This window comes from Botrytis porri, assembly GCF_014898465.1.
Source record: "Botrytis porri strain MUCL 3234 chromosome Unknown BPOR_017, whole genome shotgun sequence".
In the NCBI taxonomy this organism is placed as follows: Eukaryota; Fungi; Ascomycota; class Leotiomycetes; order Helotiales; family Sclerotiniaceae; genus Botrytis; species Botrytis porri.
The window spans coordinates 424,582-443,230 of NW_024066091.1; the positions used below are offsets into that span (position 1 = coordinate 424,582).

General features: G+C 37.1%; 2 protein-coding genes across 2 annotated transcripts; one reads left to right on the forward strand and one right to left on the reverse strand.

Moving 5' to 3' along the window:
• Nucleotides 1-771: 771 nt before the first annotated feature.
• Nucleotides 772-4,374, reverse strand: EAF01_010664 (uncharacterized protein; the record flags this gene model as incomplete). The annotated part of the gene is made up of 1 exon (XM_038918921.1): nt 772-4,374. One exon carries the CDS (start codon nt 4,372-4,374, stop codon nt 772-774), a length of 3,603 nt encoding a protein of 1,200 aa, XP_038765624.1.
• Nucleotides 4,375-11,867: 7,493 nt separating this feature from the next.
• On the forward strand, nt 11,868-12,931 carry EAF01_010665 (uncharacterized protein; the record flags this gene model as incomplete). The annotated part of the gene is made up of 2 exons (XM_038918922.1): nt 11,868-11,928; nt 11,982-12,931. 2 exons carry the CDS (start codon nt 11,868-11,870, stop codon nt 12,929-12,931), a joined length of 1,011 nt encoding a protein of 336 aa, XP_038765625.1.
• Nucleotides 12,932-18,649: the final 5,718 nt, after the last annotated feature.

Sequence of the window (18,649 nt, forward strand, 5' to 3'; positions counted from 1 at the left end):
GAAGTTACAACTCCACAAGGCTTTGATATTACCCCACCACACCCCCATCTCTTTTCACGTAGGGCAAAAGGGAAGCAAGGGAACTGAAGATGTGAAGATGACATCGGGTCGGCTTATCCCAATGCGGGTGCACGGGCCAGCGTGTCAGTCAATATGCTCAAAGATTTCTCTCCCAAAAACTACTTCGTGAAGCGACGAGATAATGATCTACCATGCCACAGCAGGACAAAAACGAAAGCAAAAGAAGTCTCCCTCGGGTGGGCTCGAACCACCAACCTTGTTCGTAGACTCAGATTCATAGAGAAATTAAAGAATTTATCCATTGTTTAAGTTTTTGTTTATATAAATTAATAAGGTATTAAAATTTTTTAACAATCAATATTAAATATTATTTATATAAAAAAAGAAAATACTTTTAAAAAAAAAATTAATAATCTAAATATTGTAAAATGATAATCGTAATTAACCAACGAAAATTTCACCTCCCTCGCGTGGGGTCGAACCACGAACCTCTCGATATTTTTGTTTGAATTACTTCAAGTAACAGTCGAACGCGCTAGCCAATTGCGCCACGAGGGATGTTTGTGTTGTTATGGGTGGCAAGATTAATCTCAGTATATATTCAAGCTAGACTAAACATTCATTCAGATTTGAATAAACCTTTACAAAAAGTTTCTATCACCTGACATGAGTTCACTACCAGAGATTGCAATATGCCATGAAATATCTACGCTTCCCATTGTTCTATTCGGGGCCATTGAATCTACAAAATCACTCTTCCACCTTCCTAGCCTTGAACCCCAATCCTGGCACTCTACTCCTCAGCGCCAAACTGCTCAAAACCACACTGATACTACTCATTGCCATTGCCAAACTTGCCCACACTGGATCCAACCTAACGTGATTTCCTCCCCCCGTAACAATTGGATAGAATATGCCTGCTGCCACCGGTAGCGCTACCAAATTATAAACCAGAGCCCAACCAAAGTTGAATTTGATCCTTCGAAATACCATTTTACTTAAATCCAACAAAGTAATTAGCGAATGGAGGTTGCTAGAAACTAACACGAATTCAGCCGAGGAGATAGCGATATCAGAACCGGAACCTATAGCTATTCCTACGTCGGCAGTGGTTAGAGCAGGAGAATCGTTGATGCCGTCGCCGACCATTGCTACGAGCGCTCTTTGGGGAGATGAATTGTTTTTAAGGCGTTTGGAGGGGAGAGACTTTTGAAGATAGGAAATTTGGTTTGCTTTTTCTGAGGGCAGAACTCCGGCTATGATATTGGTCGAGGGAATTCCAACTTGCTGACCAATAGCATTGGCTGTAGTTTGGTTATCGCCTGAAAGCATCCACACAGCCGTACCACGCGCTTTTAGGGCTGAGATAATAGAAATAGCCTCTGGACGAATAGGATCAGAGATTGCAAAAACGGCTGTGAGTTTATATGGCCCATTCGACGTAGAATTAGCGACTAGTGCTACCGACTTGCCTTGCTCTTTCCATATCTCGAAGCGAGATTGTTGAATAGGGGTGATTTTGACGTTATGTTGTGTCATAAGCGACTCGTTCCCAATTAGCATTTTTCCGCTATCAAAACTAGCTCTCATACCGTATCCGGGCATTTCTTCGATATCTGTTAAGGCTTTGGAAGAATGTTTTGAATTGTTGGCGCAGAATGAGACAATGGCTTTAGCCACGGTGTGGCTACTATTTTCTTCGGCGACCTTGATCAGATTCAAAAGATCTTGTTCTTTGTCGTTCGTTGGGACAATCAAATTATCTGAGATAATGTTATTGTTTGTCATATTCTCATCGCCTTGAACAATGTGAATGTTTGAGCTACTTTGGCCGCTTGAGGTAATCAGATTGTTTTCGTTCTCTGAGACAAATTCGAAGTTTGTAACAGTTGGCTCACCCCCTAGGGTTAAGGTGCCTGTTTTATCGAATACCACACAATCCAGCATACTAGCTTTCTCAAATGCTTCACCACCACCCTTCACTAGAATGCCATGATGAGCTGCAAGCCCACCACCAACGAACAGCGCTGTTGGAGCGGCCAATGCTAGACCACAAGGACATGCAACGACAAAGACTGCAATAGCAAATTGAAGAGACCAAACGGCCCAACCACTAGACCCACGATAATCGTCTGGTAAGACTCCTGAAAGTCCGAGAGAAAGCCAAACAATGAAAGTGAGAATAGCAATGAGGGTAATGACAGGTACAAAGTAGCCGGTTAGAGTATCGGCAATTCGTTCCATGGGTGCTCTTTTGGTTTGTCCTTCACGAACTGCCTTGACGATTTGATCGAGCATTGAAGATCCAGCGACTCCAGTAATCTTGACGGTTACTGGGGATTCCTTGTTGACTGTTCCAGAAAATACTTCATCTCCCGCACTTTTCTTGACCAACTTTGCCTCCCCAGTCAAACTCGATTCGTCGAATTTAGTCTCTCCCTTGATAACTTTGCCATCACATGCTGGGGAACCACCGTGTAAGACCTTTATAGTATCACCAAACTCAAGTAAATCAACATTGACGCTTCTGATGGAGCTTTGTTCACCCGAGGTTCCTGAATGTTCGTCAGAGTATGGAACAATAAAATCCCCGTCTTGTTCGTAGGACGAAGTCGGGACAATCAAAAGTGCTTCTGAAGGTCGTAGCTTCCCTAACATAGTTACAGCGTCATCAGTTCTTGACTTGCTATAAGCTTCAATAAGACGGCCAACGAGTAAAAACAAAGTCAGGAAGATAACTGAATCGAAATAGAAAGAGCTATCGTCTACCATAGCAGTCGGATGAATTGCAGCAGCAATTAATTGAGCCACAGATGATACGTAGGCAATTGTAGTGCCTAGTGACATGAGCATATTCATGCTTCCGAAACGATAGAATCTTTGAAGTATTGGTGTCGTGCTGCCAGGTCTCCATAATGAGCGTATTTCCTTCAAAGCTCTTCTGTGGAAGACATCGGCACAAAGAAAATATACCGGCGTGGCCATGACGAGAAGTGACCATTGCGCACGATCGACGCCGGCTTTAAGAGGTTGCATGAAAAATTGTCTGGTTTTATTAGATGGCGGTACCAAACTCATGAAAATGATGCCGATAAGGAGAGTAGGTATTGCGATGATGAGAGTGACGACAACTCGAAGCAGTATTCGTTGTTGCTCCCTTTTGTGAATAATTTGAGATCGTTCTTCGATAGTCGGTGGATGATATACTGTTGGTACGAATCCTTCTTCGACGTTGGAGATTTTGGAAAGAATCTGCCTGATTGTGAAAGTGGGTGCCGATGGGGTATAAGTTATCTTGAGTATTGGGTTCTCTAAACTCAAGGCTCTCTCTATGGTAATGCGATCGCCAAAACTGGTCAGACTGTCGTTGATTCGAGGAGGGCAGTGACCACAATACATGCCATTGACCATAATCTCAACCGTCCTCGTCACTTTTTGTGTCTGAGGCTCCGGTTTCAAATCAACAACACTATCCAAAGCTGCATCATAGCCAAGGTCCTCTATCTCTTCAACTATTTGACATGTGTATTTTTCGTCGGCGTAGTCAACTGTAGCGCTATTCGATATGAGATTAACAACGACATCTCTCACCCAGGACTTCTTTTTGAGTCCTATCACGATGTTATTGGCGCAAGAGGCACATGTCATACCACCAATAGCTAAGGATGCTCGAAATGTGTGAGGAACTGAATCGATGGAATCAACGACTACCAAAGGTTCCATTCTCTTGCCGGAACTTTCTGCAGTACCATCGTTCCGACCGTCATTTGTATTGTTATTATATGGCGGCTCTGAAAGTATACTTGATTGTCCCAAATTCTTTGAAACTTTCTGTTGATTCGCTCCCGTGGTAGCGTCCTGGCGACAAATCTCACAATTCTCCAAGTGCCGGTCATAGTTCAAATCAAAGTATGACGATGAAAATTGTCTTCGGGGTCTTCTGGTAGCTGACCACTTATGAAGCACCTGGTCTAGGTAACCTGTATCAGTGTCATGTTGTATATGCGATCTTGCCAGACTACCGTACTCCTCAGACGTAACATCGCACACTTCGAATCCAGCAGATTGCAACGCCTTCCGAATAACTTTAGTTGATAGACTTTTATCGTGTTGGACAGTCACCCATGAAGACATGAGAGATGGAGTAACATCTTGTGGCCGGGGGCTTAAGGCGTAAAGGGACTTTTGAATGTTTGAAACACAAGAGGGACAATGAAGATTCGATAATAAATATGATGTTGTGATCAATACTGAATTTTGAGTTGAAATATTCTCCATCTTCTCACCAGAATTGATACTGTTGTTTGTTGTTGTTGGACAGGTCGTGGCCGTCATGTCTTCTTTTAAAGCCATCCTTACTTAACCTTATAAGTTTTGCGGAAAGCGACTTCTACTAAAAGTCAAATTTGGAAGAAACTTTATTCCAAATTCGAAGGAACTAGATATCAACCACGGTATTGTATAGTAAGTTTGTATGACTGTTGTTAAGGTGGCGAGCCTCCGCACAAAAAGCGCAAACCGCCAAAAACTCTCAAAACAGCACAAAGCGCGCAAAGGGATGAATGTGAATGTCTTATTATCCTTAGGGAATATCCCTCCTTATTGGACTATGTTTCTTATGTGATTAGGAATGAGATACCAAGCTGTGTATGTATGTTAATAATAAGTTTGAGCATGAGATATAGCAACATCTAGTAATCAGTCAGTTTTTTGTTGCCTAGTAGGTTGGTAGTTGCATCATTCTGGGAGAAAATCGATTCACAGATAATATCTTTGGATGACTAATCCTTTTTCCATCGCAGAATCAAAGCGCTGGAATATAATTACTAGATCAATCAAAACCTACAATAGCTTTGAGCACAAAAATATTTGAAAAGGATTCCAATAAAGAGCCCGTCTGGCAACCAGAATTCCTGGAATCTGATCTTGATTGTGTTTGATTTCATCTTTGAAATCACTATCTCATAATCAGATCAGAAAATAGTGATTATATTAAGGTATCAATTATACAAGCAGGTAATGTAATTTATCAGCATATAGCCCATTTCCACCTCAATTTATACCTTTCTTTTTCAATACACATTTTATTAACAATTCATTATAAATTCGAATAATCAAAAAGCCCATATACTCCTTATTATCGAAGTTATTTAGAAAAATAAAAAACAAAGTATTCAAAAGATTGCTAATATATATAATATTTTATATATAATATTACAATATAGAATTAATGGTTTTACTTTTTATATAAAATATTGGCATAAATTTTATAATCTTTTAGAGTTAGAAGAGGATATTATTATTAAATATATACTCAATATAAATTTGAGAGGTTTTTCATTTAAATTTAAAAATATAAAAAATATAGTAAATTATATTCTTGAATTAAAAAGTGTAAAGAATATTAGAAAGCTTTAGGTGTATTGATTTGTAAAATATTAAATCGAATTAAAGATATATTTTAATTATGTTTATGATTTTCAAAGAGTTTTTTATAAGGATTTTAAGCTTATTAAAGAATGATTTCGATTAATTGCGAATATATAACCAAAATATAGTATTTTAAATAAAGATTTCTATGATTTCAATGAAATAGATTTCATAATGAGGATTATATATATAATAATAATTATTATTAATATTGAGAAATATAATAGAAACAAATCAATATAACTAAATAATCGAGAATGAACTATAGTAATAATATATGGAAATAAAAAGGATAAAACTATTTTAAAATAATTGAAATACTTTAACAAGTATACTAAGAATTAAAGAAAAAGTAAATATCGAACATTAATACTAAATAGATATAAAAGCTATAAATTAATAGCTTTTCAAGTATACTATAAAGAGAATAATATTATATATTTATATTTATTATTATATTCAAATCATTTAACTTAACCACTTAATATTAATTGTTTTAACAATCTAAAACATTTATATAATAATCAAATTAATGAATTTATTAAGATATATATCAATCATATTTTGAAGATTGAATTCTTTATAGCTTTTAAAACTATATATAAGAAATCAATCATTTCTTAGAATATAAAATCAGAATTTCAAAAAACAGGTTTAATCCTATTTAATTCTAAAACTATACTCTCGAAATTAAATATTCAAATTTATATACCTACCCCCCTCTCTTTTAATCTAAATCAATAAATCTTTCAAACTCTTTATAATCTAACAAAAACTTTTTTTCAATTAATATTAGTTAAATCTTAAATAACTTATTATTAATTAAGTTTTTTTATATTTATATTTAAGATTATATTAATTCTAACTAAAAGCATAAAAAGATTAGCTTATGAAAATACATTTTTGATTATAAAGATATATATATTTTAGAAAGTAAATAAAGTATTAAGTAAATATCAACATACAAAAAAAACCTAATTATATTAAGGAAGAATACTTATTAAACAAAAGGCTTTTGATATATTATCTCAATAAAAAATTGATATTCAAATTCAACATAATAAACATCAAAAAGAAGGGAATTTTAATAAGTATTATCTAATTAATATTATAATAAATATGGAAAGATAGATTATAATATAAGAACCTATCAAAATAATATAATAGATCCTAAATTATTAGATTTTTAATAATTTTAATTAATTAATTCAATTGTTGTTAAATAATATAGATTTGAAAGTATAAATTAAGATGAAAGTGGACTATATGCTGATATGGGCTATATGCTGATAAACTACATTATGCAAATTAGCTTTACACAAAATCAAAATCAGATTTCGAGATCAAATTTTTGGCCCAAATAGAGGTGCGTATATATATCTACTTGTTATTTCTCAAATATTAATATGGCCTAGTAGTCATCTGAGGTCATTCATAGGCACCTACTATCTATCTTACTATATATGATTTGATGCCACACTCAAATCACTCAAGAGTAAAAATCAGTTTGATATCTAATCATCCACCGGTCTGTTCTTCGCTGACAGAGAGCGAGAGACATGTCGATAAGACCACGGATAAGCCCCGAAAGAAAAACAGAAAGTGCAGTCATAACCTTCCTTCCCTTCCTCTGCAACAAGCAAAAGAAATATTTCGAAGGGCCTAATCCAGGAATTACCCCTCTCCCGAGTCATGAAACTCTCACACCATTACCTTTCCCTCTCTAACCTCTTTCCATCATTCAATCATTTATTCCAAAGAGAGTCGATTCTATAGGTATAGAAGGAGTATAGAATCATTAATGCTAAAGAGTTAGATTATATGTCAATTTACTAACGTTGTATCTTTCAGATTTTTCCATAACAAGGTTATGAATATCCCTTCAGCCCCTCTACCTAAGCGAAATAAATGACCTGCTTTACATTCCTTTGAAAAATCGTTTAATAGATTCTCTTCAAAATTAATTCAAAACTAATCTGTTTAAGATCTTGTCACGAAAAACCCTATATGTGTCGCATTAAGTCGGGTACCCTACTTTCGGGCCACCCCCCTTTTGGGCCACTTTTTACACCAAAAATGGAATTTTTAACTTTCTTATTTATGAATAGAATTCACTGAAAATTTTTATATATATAATTCAGATCATTTTTAGCTTACCTTGAAAATTTCAGATTTTTAGGAATTTTCTATATTGAGATCTAAAGCTTTAAAATATCGATTCTTAAATTTGTATGGGAATTACATACAAATTTGAAACTTTTATAAAATCTTTAATAGCTTTTTAATAATTTTTATTAAAAATAAACTATAAAATTTTATTATAAATTTATAACATATTTATCTTGAAGGATTCAGAAAAAAAGAAAATTTCCTATAAATAAATACTTAAAAGAATACCCTCAAAATTACAGGGATTATTTATACTATTCTAAACTTATTGTATACTATATCTCTATATTTATTAATTTTTTTTAATTTTTTTTTAATTTCTATATAGATTTAAGTTCAAAACTTTCAAAAAGATATATAGTTTTCTTTTAATAATTGTTATTAAAAAGTTATTAAAGATTTTATAAAAGTTTCAAATTTGTATATAATTCCCATATAAATTTAAAAATCGATATTTTAAAGCTCTAAATCTTAATACAGAAAATTCCTAAATTTTTCAAATTTTCAAAATAAGCTTAAAATGGCTTAAATTATATATATTCAAATTTTTATTATATTAGATTATATATTGATAAAGATATTAATAGGCTAAAAAAGCGATTTTTGGTGTAAAAGGGTGGCCCAAAACAGGGGTGGCCCGAAAGTAGGGTGGTCGACTTAATCATTAAACTCTTATATCAGTATATTATTAATCTATACTTAACTCAAAATAAACTTCTTCATTATTTATTCAGGATATAAATAATATATATAATTTTTATGATTATTTTTTAAGTGATTCTAGTTTATTATAATTTATTCTTATTATTCCCTATATTCAAAGTAATCAAATAGTATAGCTATTCTCTATAATAATCTTAAGCTTGATTTGCTTTGAATATTATATAATATATTCATATATTTCTTATTATTATTTTTTTATTCTTTATATTTTTATTCTATAAAATTATTTATTATAGCTAAAGATAATTTATTTAGCTACTTAAGAATATTAAATATAGTAATTCCTTTAACTTTAATATCTTTATATTTTTAAAAATACCTAAGTGATATTTAAACTAATTAAAACTCTAATTATCTTATATATACTTGAATTTATCTCGAATAATAATAGAAACTTATTTGAAAAAGAATCTGAAAATACTAAGAATTAGTTGATTAAGAATTTATCTGAATTTATTATAATCTTTAATTTTATGAGAAAATATATTATATAGAATATGAAGATTTATTATTAACAAGTTAAGACTTACAAAAGTTATAAAAATTAATTTAAAGATAATAAAAATAATATCAAAGTAAATTCTTCTTTAATATTTTTAAACCTTTTTTTTATAATTATTAAAACATTTTCACAAAATTCTCTATATTATAGAGAGAATATTAAAGTAAAAGAAATAAGTTTAATTTTATACATAAATTTTATTGAAAAGTACATTAATAAATCTTAAATATAATAAATTTATTTTATTTTATAAAGATTATAATTAAAAATGATAATACAATTACTCTATTATTTAAAATAATTATTTATAAACTTCAGAATAAGTTCATATTTATTATTAGTAGTAGTAATAAAGTCATAATCGATTCAATCTATCTAGTTATATTAAGACCATACAATACACTTGTATATAATTCTAATTGAATAAAATAAATAGAAAAAAGAAATAAAAACTCATCCTCTTTTGAACTTCCCTATTAAAACCTATAAACAATTTTCCAAGCAATTCTTTCAAATCCTTCAAATTGTTTATATTATTAATCTATTATATTCAAAAATCTTTCTTTTATTAAATCCCTTAATATACTTATAGAAACTTTATACTTCCTATTTTGTTATAATAATCTTTCTCTTTTTATTCAATTCTTTTCAAAATATTATAAAAGCTGTAGTTAATTATAATGTTGTATCCCTTTCAAAAAGTTGTCTTTGTTTTTTAATACTTTAAGTCCTTTAGGAATCCTATTATAATTTCTAATTTATTATTTATAAGCCTTATATTCACCTTCTCCCATAATACATCAATAATATATAATTTCTTTTTAAAACCTAATATCTTCTATTTCCTTTTCTTCCATTAAATTACTCTATCGATATAGAATATAATATATTAGGGCCTATCGAACTACTCTATTAATATAAAGGACAAGATTATATTATAGAGCTAAATAGTTGAACAAAATCGAAATAATAAATATAATAATATTAGAATACTATTGCTTTAGTAATAACATGGTTTATTAGTGAATAGGTTATATTAGTAAATAAATCACTTTCATCTTAATTTATACTTTCAAAATTATATTATTCAATAATAATCGAATCAATTGATTGAAATTATAAAGATTCTAATAATTTAGGATTTATTATATTATTTTGATAGATTCTTATATTATAATTTATCTTTTTGTATTTATTATAATATTGAATAAAAAATACTTTTTTATTAAATTTACCCTTTTTTTAATACTTATTGTATTAAATTTAAATATCAACCTTTTGTTAATATAATATATTAGAAGCTTTTTATTCAATAAATACTCTTTCTTAATATAATTAGATTTTTTTTGTATATCAATACTTATTTAATACTTTATTTATTATTTAAAGTATATAATTCTCTATATTTAAAAGTATATTTTCATAAGCTAATTTTTTTTATACTTTTAATTAAAGTTAGTATAATCTCAAATATAAATATAAAGAAGCTTATTTAATAACAAGTGATTTAAGATTTAATTAATATTAATTAAGAAAGAACTTTAATTAGATTATAAAGGGTTTAAGAGATTCATTGATCTAGGTTGAAAGAGGGGGGGTAAATGTGTGTTACGACGGTATCCAACATACCGCGTCACATGGCCAAACGGTCACGTAATGGACCTAGAGGATCTAGGGGATTGAAGAATAAATGTCTAAATTCATAAGATCCAAAGGATTCAAGTAGAACAGAGCCTTATAGTTCTGTAGAGAACGAAGGTCTATATAAGGAATAGGGTTTCTTTATATATAAAGCTTTATACTTAAAAATAATTATTAGTTTCATTAATATAGTTATAAGAATTATAATTAGTTATTAATCTTATTAAATTTCTATTTGAAGTTTAGTTTAAATTATTTCGAGAGATCTTTAGCCACTTTTACGTGATCCTAGAGGCAGCTCTTGTAACAGCAATTACTTTCAAATAAAAAGGTTTATTTATATTAAAATCAGATTATTTATCTAATATATTCTATATTATGTAGTATAGTAGTAAAGCTTTTAGTTAAAGAATAAATCGAAGGTGAAGTGTTGCGATTAATGAATAGATCTTCCTTTAGATTTTCAATTAATGTCTTCATTCATTCTAGCCCCTACGCTTACTTCCTTTCTTTTCTTCTATAACTCTTATTCACTTTTATAACCTCCTCCTAGTTTTTATGTATATACCTTTCCATCCATTTTTCCTATAACTTTAATATTTGAAGATTTTGGAATCTTAAGAGCCCTAATTTTCTTTTTTTTTATTAAAAATGTAACAATAAATGAGTTGTATTTTGTGCCGATAATATTCATTATTAACGAAATCAGCGTTTCGTTAATAACGAAAGAGAGATTAATATCGTTATTTATATAATAGAAATTTATATGGGGATTTATACTGAATTTCTCTTCGTCTATAATATTAACTTTGTCACCACAGGGAGGGGGTCCAACTACCTTTAATAAATCCGGGAGGTAAGTGCACCAACCGCATCAGACGAATCTTTCGGCCGAAAAATCATTTTTATAGGAACTACCATCAAGTCAAACCTCCTAATCATTCAATGTTCTCCGTCCTAGAATCAAATGAGGCTCTTATTACCGATTCGGGTTTTAATGTATGCCGCTGATTCATGTTTTTCCGGTTTGACTAGAGATTTAATGTATGAAAATGCTTGTGATGCGTTCATTCATGGAATTTTGTACTGCAGTATTTGCTCATTGATGCTGATACCTACCAACCTACCTCCTATCAGAGTAAGCGACCTCGCTTGTACCTGACGATGCAATTTTATGCCCGTTACCAATTGGGGGAGGGGTCGACCTTCCGCTCGAAATAGAATGATGGTTTTGGGTTTAATAGTTATTATGCCCGTAAAGTCCGTTGAGAAATACTACATCTTCGTTCGTTCACTTCATAGTAGAGAAGCAAACAAACAATATTGTGCAGACAAGATACATATTTCTTGATTTCAATCAAGACTTTTAACATAAATCAAGATGCATACTCCAACAAGTGCAATCAACGTTGTCTTTGGTTCAATGACCATTGGCAGACCAGGTATATATCTCCCCTTTAAACTCCTTCAACTCAAGATCATCATTCCCTTCTAGGTGATGGAATCCGTGTCACAACCGTTGAAGGCACCCAGAAAATCTTCGATGTATTCCAAGCACATGGCCATTCAGAAGTTGACTCTGCCCGTGCCTATGGCGGCGGTTCCACCGAAGAAAGACTCGCAGAAATAGATAGGCAATCACGTGGCCTCATTATGCAAACCAAGCTGTATCCTACCAAGGGAGCAATGTCTTGGCTCACGAGGGAAACATACTCTCTCTCTGCTGCCGATGTCCGTCGTGATCTCAAAGCCAGTATGAAAGCGCTGAATACAGATCGTATAGAGATGTTCTATCTCCACGGTCCCGATCGCAGCACCCCCCTCGAAGATACCCTTAGTGAGGTCAACAAACTCCACCAAGAAGGAAGATTCGATCGTTTCGGTATTTCCAACTTTACATCCTGGGAGGTAGCTCGAATCTGCGACATTGCCGAGAAAAATGGTTGGGTAAAGCCATCCGTCTACCAGGGTCTTTACAACGCCTTCAACCGTTCGGTAGAAGCAGAACTTATCCCTTGTCTCCACTTTTACAACATGTCTTTCTATGCATTTCAACCACTAGCCGGTGGTTTCCCCACCTCGAAATACCATCGAGATCAAACCGAGTACGAAGCTGGTTCCCGCTTCGATCCTTCCAAGCCACAAGGACAATTACATCATGGCCGCTACATTAATGATCGAAATCTCTACGCATTGGAAGATATTCTTCGACCTGTGATTAAGAAACATGGACTTACCGAGGCTGAATGTGGATTGAGGTGGATGGCGCATCACTCTTCCATGAAGAAAGAATTGAATGATGCGGTGATTGTAGGAGCTAGTAGTGTCGAGCAGTTGGAGCAAAATCTGAACGATTTGGAGAATGGAGAATTGCCGGATGAGGTAGTAGAGGCGTTGGAGAAGTGCTGGAAACACATCTCTGGAGTTTATAAGTATTTTCATTAGAGGATGATGGGGTATGAGTAGAAGTTAAGATAACGTAGTTCATCAGAATGTAGGCTGACCCACAAATTCTTCTGGAAAAAAGTTGAATAATCCACTCTTAGTCTTATCAGTGTAATAATCCTTGCATATCACCATGTGGGCCACTTCAAAATGTACCAAAATCATGGTTTTTTATTATTATTATTAGATTTTAAAACTTAATTATTATTTTTGAAAAGAAAAAAAATATTAAATAATAACAAATTAATAATATCTCAAAAGCCTATTTTCTATATCAATATTCTTGTTATATTTCTAAGAAAATAGATTTAATTATAATTTTATTATAAAAAACTATTTCTATAATAACTATTATATAAAATCAACTTTTCTTTTTAAAGAAATTAGATTTTTAAAATATACAAAAATCTGGGTTAAAAATTGAAATTTTTGAAAAATTCGATTGAAAAATAAATTTTATTTATTTATTTATTTATATTAATTAACGTCTGTCTTGAACCTCCCTAAGGGTATTTAGACGTGCTAAGATAAGGGACTATTTGAGCGGCGTGATCGTCGCAACCGAATTTAGCAATTTAACTTCAATGCCAGGGGCTGTTCGCTCCTCTGCAGGTGCGATCCACTTCTGTTTCCAGAAGGGTACGTCTGATCCGGGTTCTTGTTAGGGTAGAGCTTGGTTCCCGGGTGGATAGGCTCGTTGTGGGCTCCGATCCCTATGGTGAAGGAGAAGAAGTGGGAGTGGGTTGCTATTTGTTTAGCCGAGCGGCAAGGCTCTTATATTGTATATTGGGTTTGCGGTTTTTAGGGGTGTGGTATATTCGAGTGATCAGTTGAGTGGTAAGTTTATAAAAGGGGCGGCAGGCTTTGTTGAAAAGATGGTCGCTTTCTAAGGGTCCTTTAGTAGTTAGGACAGATCTGAGTGTAGAACTCTGAGTCGGTAATCAGCTGAGTGAGCTTGCTAGGTGTGTGTAAGAGTTTCTTGATATATGTGATCGCCTGTTTGTTAGATTGTATTTCTACAGGGGCCAGGGGCCAGTCTGAACGTTTTAGGTTGTTTATAGTGCATTTAAAGAAGTGATATGGTTCCTTAGCGCTGCCGCATGAGCAGTCCAGCTTGTTGTTTTGATGACCAAATCGCTGATGGTAAGCGGCGTAGTCGCCATGACCTGTTTTCATAGCTAGTAGTCGGTGAAGGACTGCTCTTGGCAGAGTTAGTTCCTTCGGCTCCTTTGTGTTGTACTTGGGAGACCATTCTTTATAATTAGCAGAGAGAGAGGGATTCATCTCTTCCCACCACTCAGTCTCTGCGCGTAGGCGCTTTTGGCGAACGATCGTCCGGACACCGCTAATTGTTGGTAGCTTGTCGATCGCCTGGTCCATGGGTCCAATTGCGCCTGCGTTTGCTAGGCGGTCTGCTTCCTCATTCCCTTCGATCTCCATGTGACCAGGTGACCACTTCACTCTAATGTCAAGTTGTTTCATTGCCTTATGGCACTTATGGAAGGCCCATTGCGTTGTGGGCGGCGCGTTTCCGCGAACACCCCAGATGACCGATGTACTGTCAATACACATCCAGATCCGGCCACTCGGGGGATCTTTAAACATGCTGATCAGGTGCTCCAGCCCTCGCCACGCTCCGATCGCTTCTGCATCGAACACATGTGAGTCGCTCCGGATCTGCTTGGATCCGGAGGCTAATTGAGTGCCATTGTGATATATTACATATCCGTATCCGACACAGTGTTTACGATCAATGGTTTGTTCTGATCCGTCGGAGAAGATCGTGTAGTCCTCAGGTGGGAGTTGCAGCCACCACTCTTTGAAGGCTTGAGCTGCTTCCTCTTTGGTTAGCCCTTCCGTCGGATCCGTTCTGCAGCCTATCGAGAAGTGCGGGCGAAGTAACTTCGGCCGTTGGGTCTCTGGGATGAGGAGGCCGAGCCGTTGGATTCTTGTAAGGGGCCTTCTAGCTGTGCCTGCTCCTCGCCCGCGCTTTCGTACTGTGGGTTTCAGGCGGCTCACTAGCAGGTGCTGATTGTCGACCGTTTTTAAGCGGAGTGCGAATCGCAGCTTGGCGTGTTCTAATGCGACTATCCCCGATGGCAGGCCGGCTTCTTTGATAAGAGCTGCGGTCGGTGTAGTTTTGTATACCGGGATCGCTCCTCTTGCGGCGGTATTGATCACTTTGTTGATGTAGCGGAGATGGCCTTTGATACCTGTGCCTGTGCTTGCTTCGCTTTGACCGAGGCTCGGTTTGAGTTTGCCAGCGTACCATACTTCAGTGCCGAATAGTGCTACTGGAAGGACGCAGGTGATCACTGCTTTTCTCAAGTAGGAAGCTGGTGGCCCATGCAGAGTGCGGGCGATCGACCTGATGTGCGAGGCTACTTTCATGGCTTTCGCTGTGCGTGTTTTGACATGTTGTAGAAACGAGAGCCGACGATCGAAGAAGACACCAAGCCATCTTAGAGTGGGTTGAGTGCTTCCACTCGTTACAATCGGTACTGGAGTGATTATCAGATCCGGGTTAACGACTAGTGGTGGGTTGGTGGTATCGTGTCGTCTGGTTATATGGAGTAGCTCGAATTTCTCTGAGGCGAATAGGATTTTGTTCTCCTTACCCCATCGGATGATCTGTCGAACGCGTCGTTGAAGGATCCTGGCATTCGTGGAGAGATGCTTGGAGGAGTGATAGATCGCAATATCGTCAGCGTAGCCAAAGCGATATTTGGTATCTCGGTTGAGGAGCTCAGCGAGATATAGCATATAGAGTATAGGTGATAGGGGGGACCCCTGAGGAGTACCACATGCTACTGGGTATTCCTCTGTTGTGATGCCTTCGAGTCTTACTCTGACTTTCCTATTTGTAAGGAACGAGTCTATTAGTTTGAGCAGCGGAGTTGGCCATCCTTGCTTGATCATTCGGCTCAGGAGTCGGCGCTTTAGGAGAGCGTCAAAAGCTCCTTGAACATCCATTGTAACAATCGAGACCACATTACCCGTTGCTAATGAAAGCTCCGCATCGTGAGTGAAAGCCGCCGTTAGATCAGTACCTGATCTTCTGGGGAGCGCTCCGCAGTGCTGCGGGCTGATTACCTTGTGTCTCAGGGCTGTCCAGGATATTTGACTAGCTATATACCGTTCGAGCCCCTTACCGATACAGGAGATCAGGGCTATCGGTCGCCACGACCGCGGTGACGTTTTGTCTTTCTTGCCCACCTTAGGGATCATTACTACTTCCGCTAGCTTCCAACCTTCTGGATAGTAGTTTAGAGCTAGGCAAGATGCAAATATCTCCCGGATCAGTGATTTGACGCTCGGCCAGCATGCCTTGAGGATGCGCACAGTGGCTCGATCCACTCCAGGCGCAGTGCAAGTAGCTCCTATGACATGTTTTTCCACTTCTTCTGCAGAGATCGTTCTTTTCCAGGGGAGTATCCCTTTGTGTGCTTGATTGAGCAGCGGATCGTTTGGTAGGTCGTCGTCTGCCCTGAAACGATCCAGAACCGCTGTGAATAAAGCATCTGCCTTCTCTTTTGTATCGCAGATCACCCGCTCGCCGATTATTAGGGAGGGGGATTTCGCATTACTTTCGGGGGTTAATTTGTGCCATCCCATAACCCGATAGAGTTCTTTGTCGTCTTTGACTCCGTCGAGACGCATTGCCCAGTAGGATCTCTTGGCTTGTCGCACTACCTTTTGTAAGAGATGAGTAGCATTAGTCTTCCTTTCCGGGTCTGATCCCCTCCGTGCTTCTATGTGTGCTCGGTGGGCTTCTCTGCACTCGTCCGTCCACCACGGCGAGGCTTTTCCTACCTTCCGATCAGTCTTGCCGATTGCTCGGATCGCTTTTTCTAACGCATTCGCCAGCTCACTGACGTGGGTTTCAATCTCAGTTGTAGTCTGAATGTCTACATCATTGAGGTGAGCTAGCTGGTTGGCCATTAGTCCATCTAATCTAGGCAGATCCACTTCCTTTATCCGATAGCGATACTGATCCCACTCTGTTGTTCCACGATTCGTCAGAGTAGTGACCTGGGTAGCATGATCAGATCCACAATGGAGTTCTTCCAGTACCTCTGTATAAGCGAACGGTATGTTGGAGAAGGTCAGGTCTATCACGTGCCCTCTTGCGTGAGTGGGTATGCCTGGAGTACCTATAAACTCCATGCCCTGCTCGTCTGCCCATGTTGCGAGCTGTGCCCCCTGGTTGGCTGTGATCACCCCCGGTTCCCACAGATCGTGCTTTGCATTAAAGTCCCCTCCTACGACTGTACGCTCATTTGGAACCAGGTGTGTAATGTAATTAATAATATCCAAAGTGCACGGAGCTCTATAGACATTCAGGATCGAGTATCCATTGACTCGTATCCAGAGTAGGTCTCTGTTTCCGAGTCGACTCATTTGCTCTACTTTCAGGTTCGCGCTTTTTCGTATATATGTCATGACCCTAGGGCCTTGCTCGTTCTCCTCCAAGTCTCCTCGGAGGTTCCAGTTGTCGGTCGGCTGATATCGATCGTATGCGTTGTGATTTTGTGTTGTTGAATTCCAGTATAGTCTTGGCTCCTGTATACAGATCACATCTAATTGAGCCTCCGCTGCTAATTGTAGTAGTGTGATATGATTCGCGTGTCCCCGGCCTGCGTTCGCCCAAGCGATAGTGAGGCCTTTGTTTCTTTGAGTGTACCCATTGATTGCATCACTCATAGAGAGGGTCTAGGTGCAGTGGCAACTGTTATAGAGTTTTCTGTATCGATCATCTCCAGGTCTATTGGAGTGAAGGCTTTCTCTGCTAGCGCTTCTATATTGAGATTCCGTTGGCTCTGGTTACGAGCTGAGCGTGTGCGTAATCCGGTTGGTGCGATCGGCAGACTTGTACTGAGCCTGCGTGGGCGCTTGCTGAGGCGCTCATTCTCATATGCTATGATCCTCGCCCCCGAAGTGATCGGGGTTTCTGCGGTTGTTACGATAGGAGACAGAGGTGATTCAGAGGTATGTTCTGCCTCGTCTATATCTGCTCTGTGCAGCGTCTCGTAGTCTTTTCTGCCGACAGCTCTGACTGCGGCCAGTTCCTTTGCGGTCAGAACGATCCGTCGCTTAGCATAGACCCTAGGGGCAGCTAGGCAGTTGGAGTGGCCAGCGCGGAAGGGTCCGTGGCAGTTGGCGCATTGAGCTGCTCTAGTACATTGTTGGTGTACGAGTGCACCCTCGTGCTCAGTGTTTAGTTTACCGCATGTCGAGCATCGTGAGGCTCTGTTGCAGGTGAAGGGGTTGCAGTACCCTAGGCAGCCAGTACTGTGAAGTTGAATTTCCCGGGGTTTGTCTAGGAGAACCGAGTAGGAGCTACTATTGAATAGTCGGAACCGCGATACTGCAGTATTGAAGCCAATGATCCAGGTGGCTCTTTTAGTGATCGGGTTAACCCCGCTACGTGCCAGTCGGTAGTTGACCGGCTGCTTGCCGGTCTGAGCTGTGATCTCTTCTTTGATAAGCTCAGTAGGCATAGGAGCAGGAGCTCCTTCGATGTGATAAAAATCGTGAGGTACTTGTGGGACTGCATACATGAACCACTTCTCTAGTCTGCGCATGCTTGTTGCATGGAGGGTCTTAAGCACCCGCTCAGAGTTATCTGCTTTCATGATCTTCTCCCGGCTGGCGCTAGAGCTGCATCGTAGAGTCCAGCCCGTATTATTCCTTTGAAGGAAGGGGATCTCTGCTAAT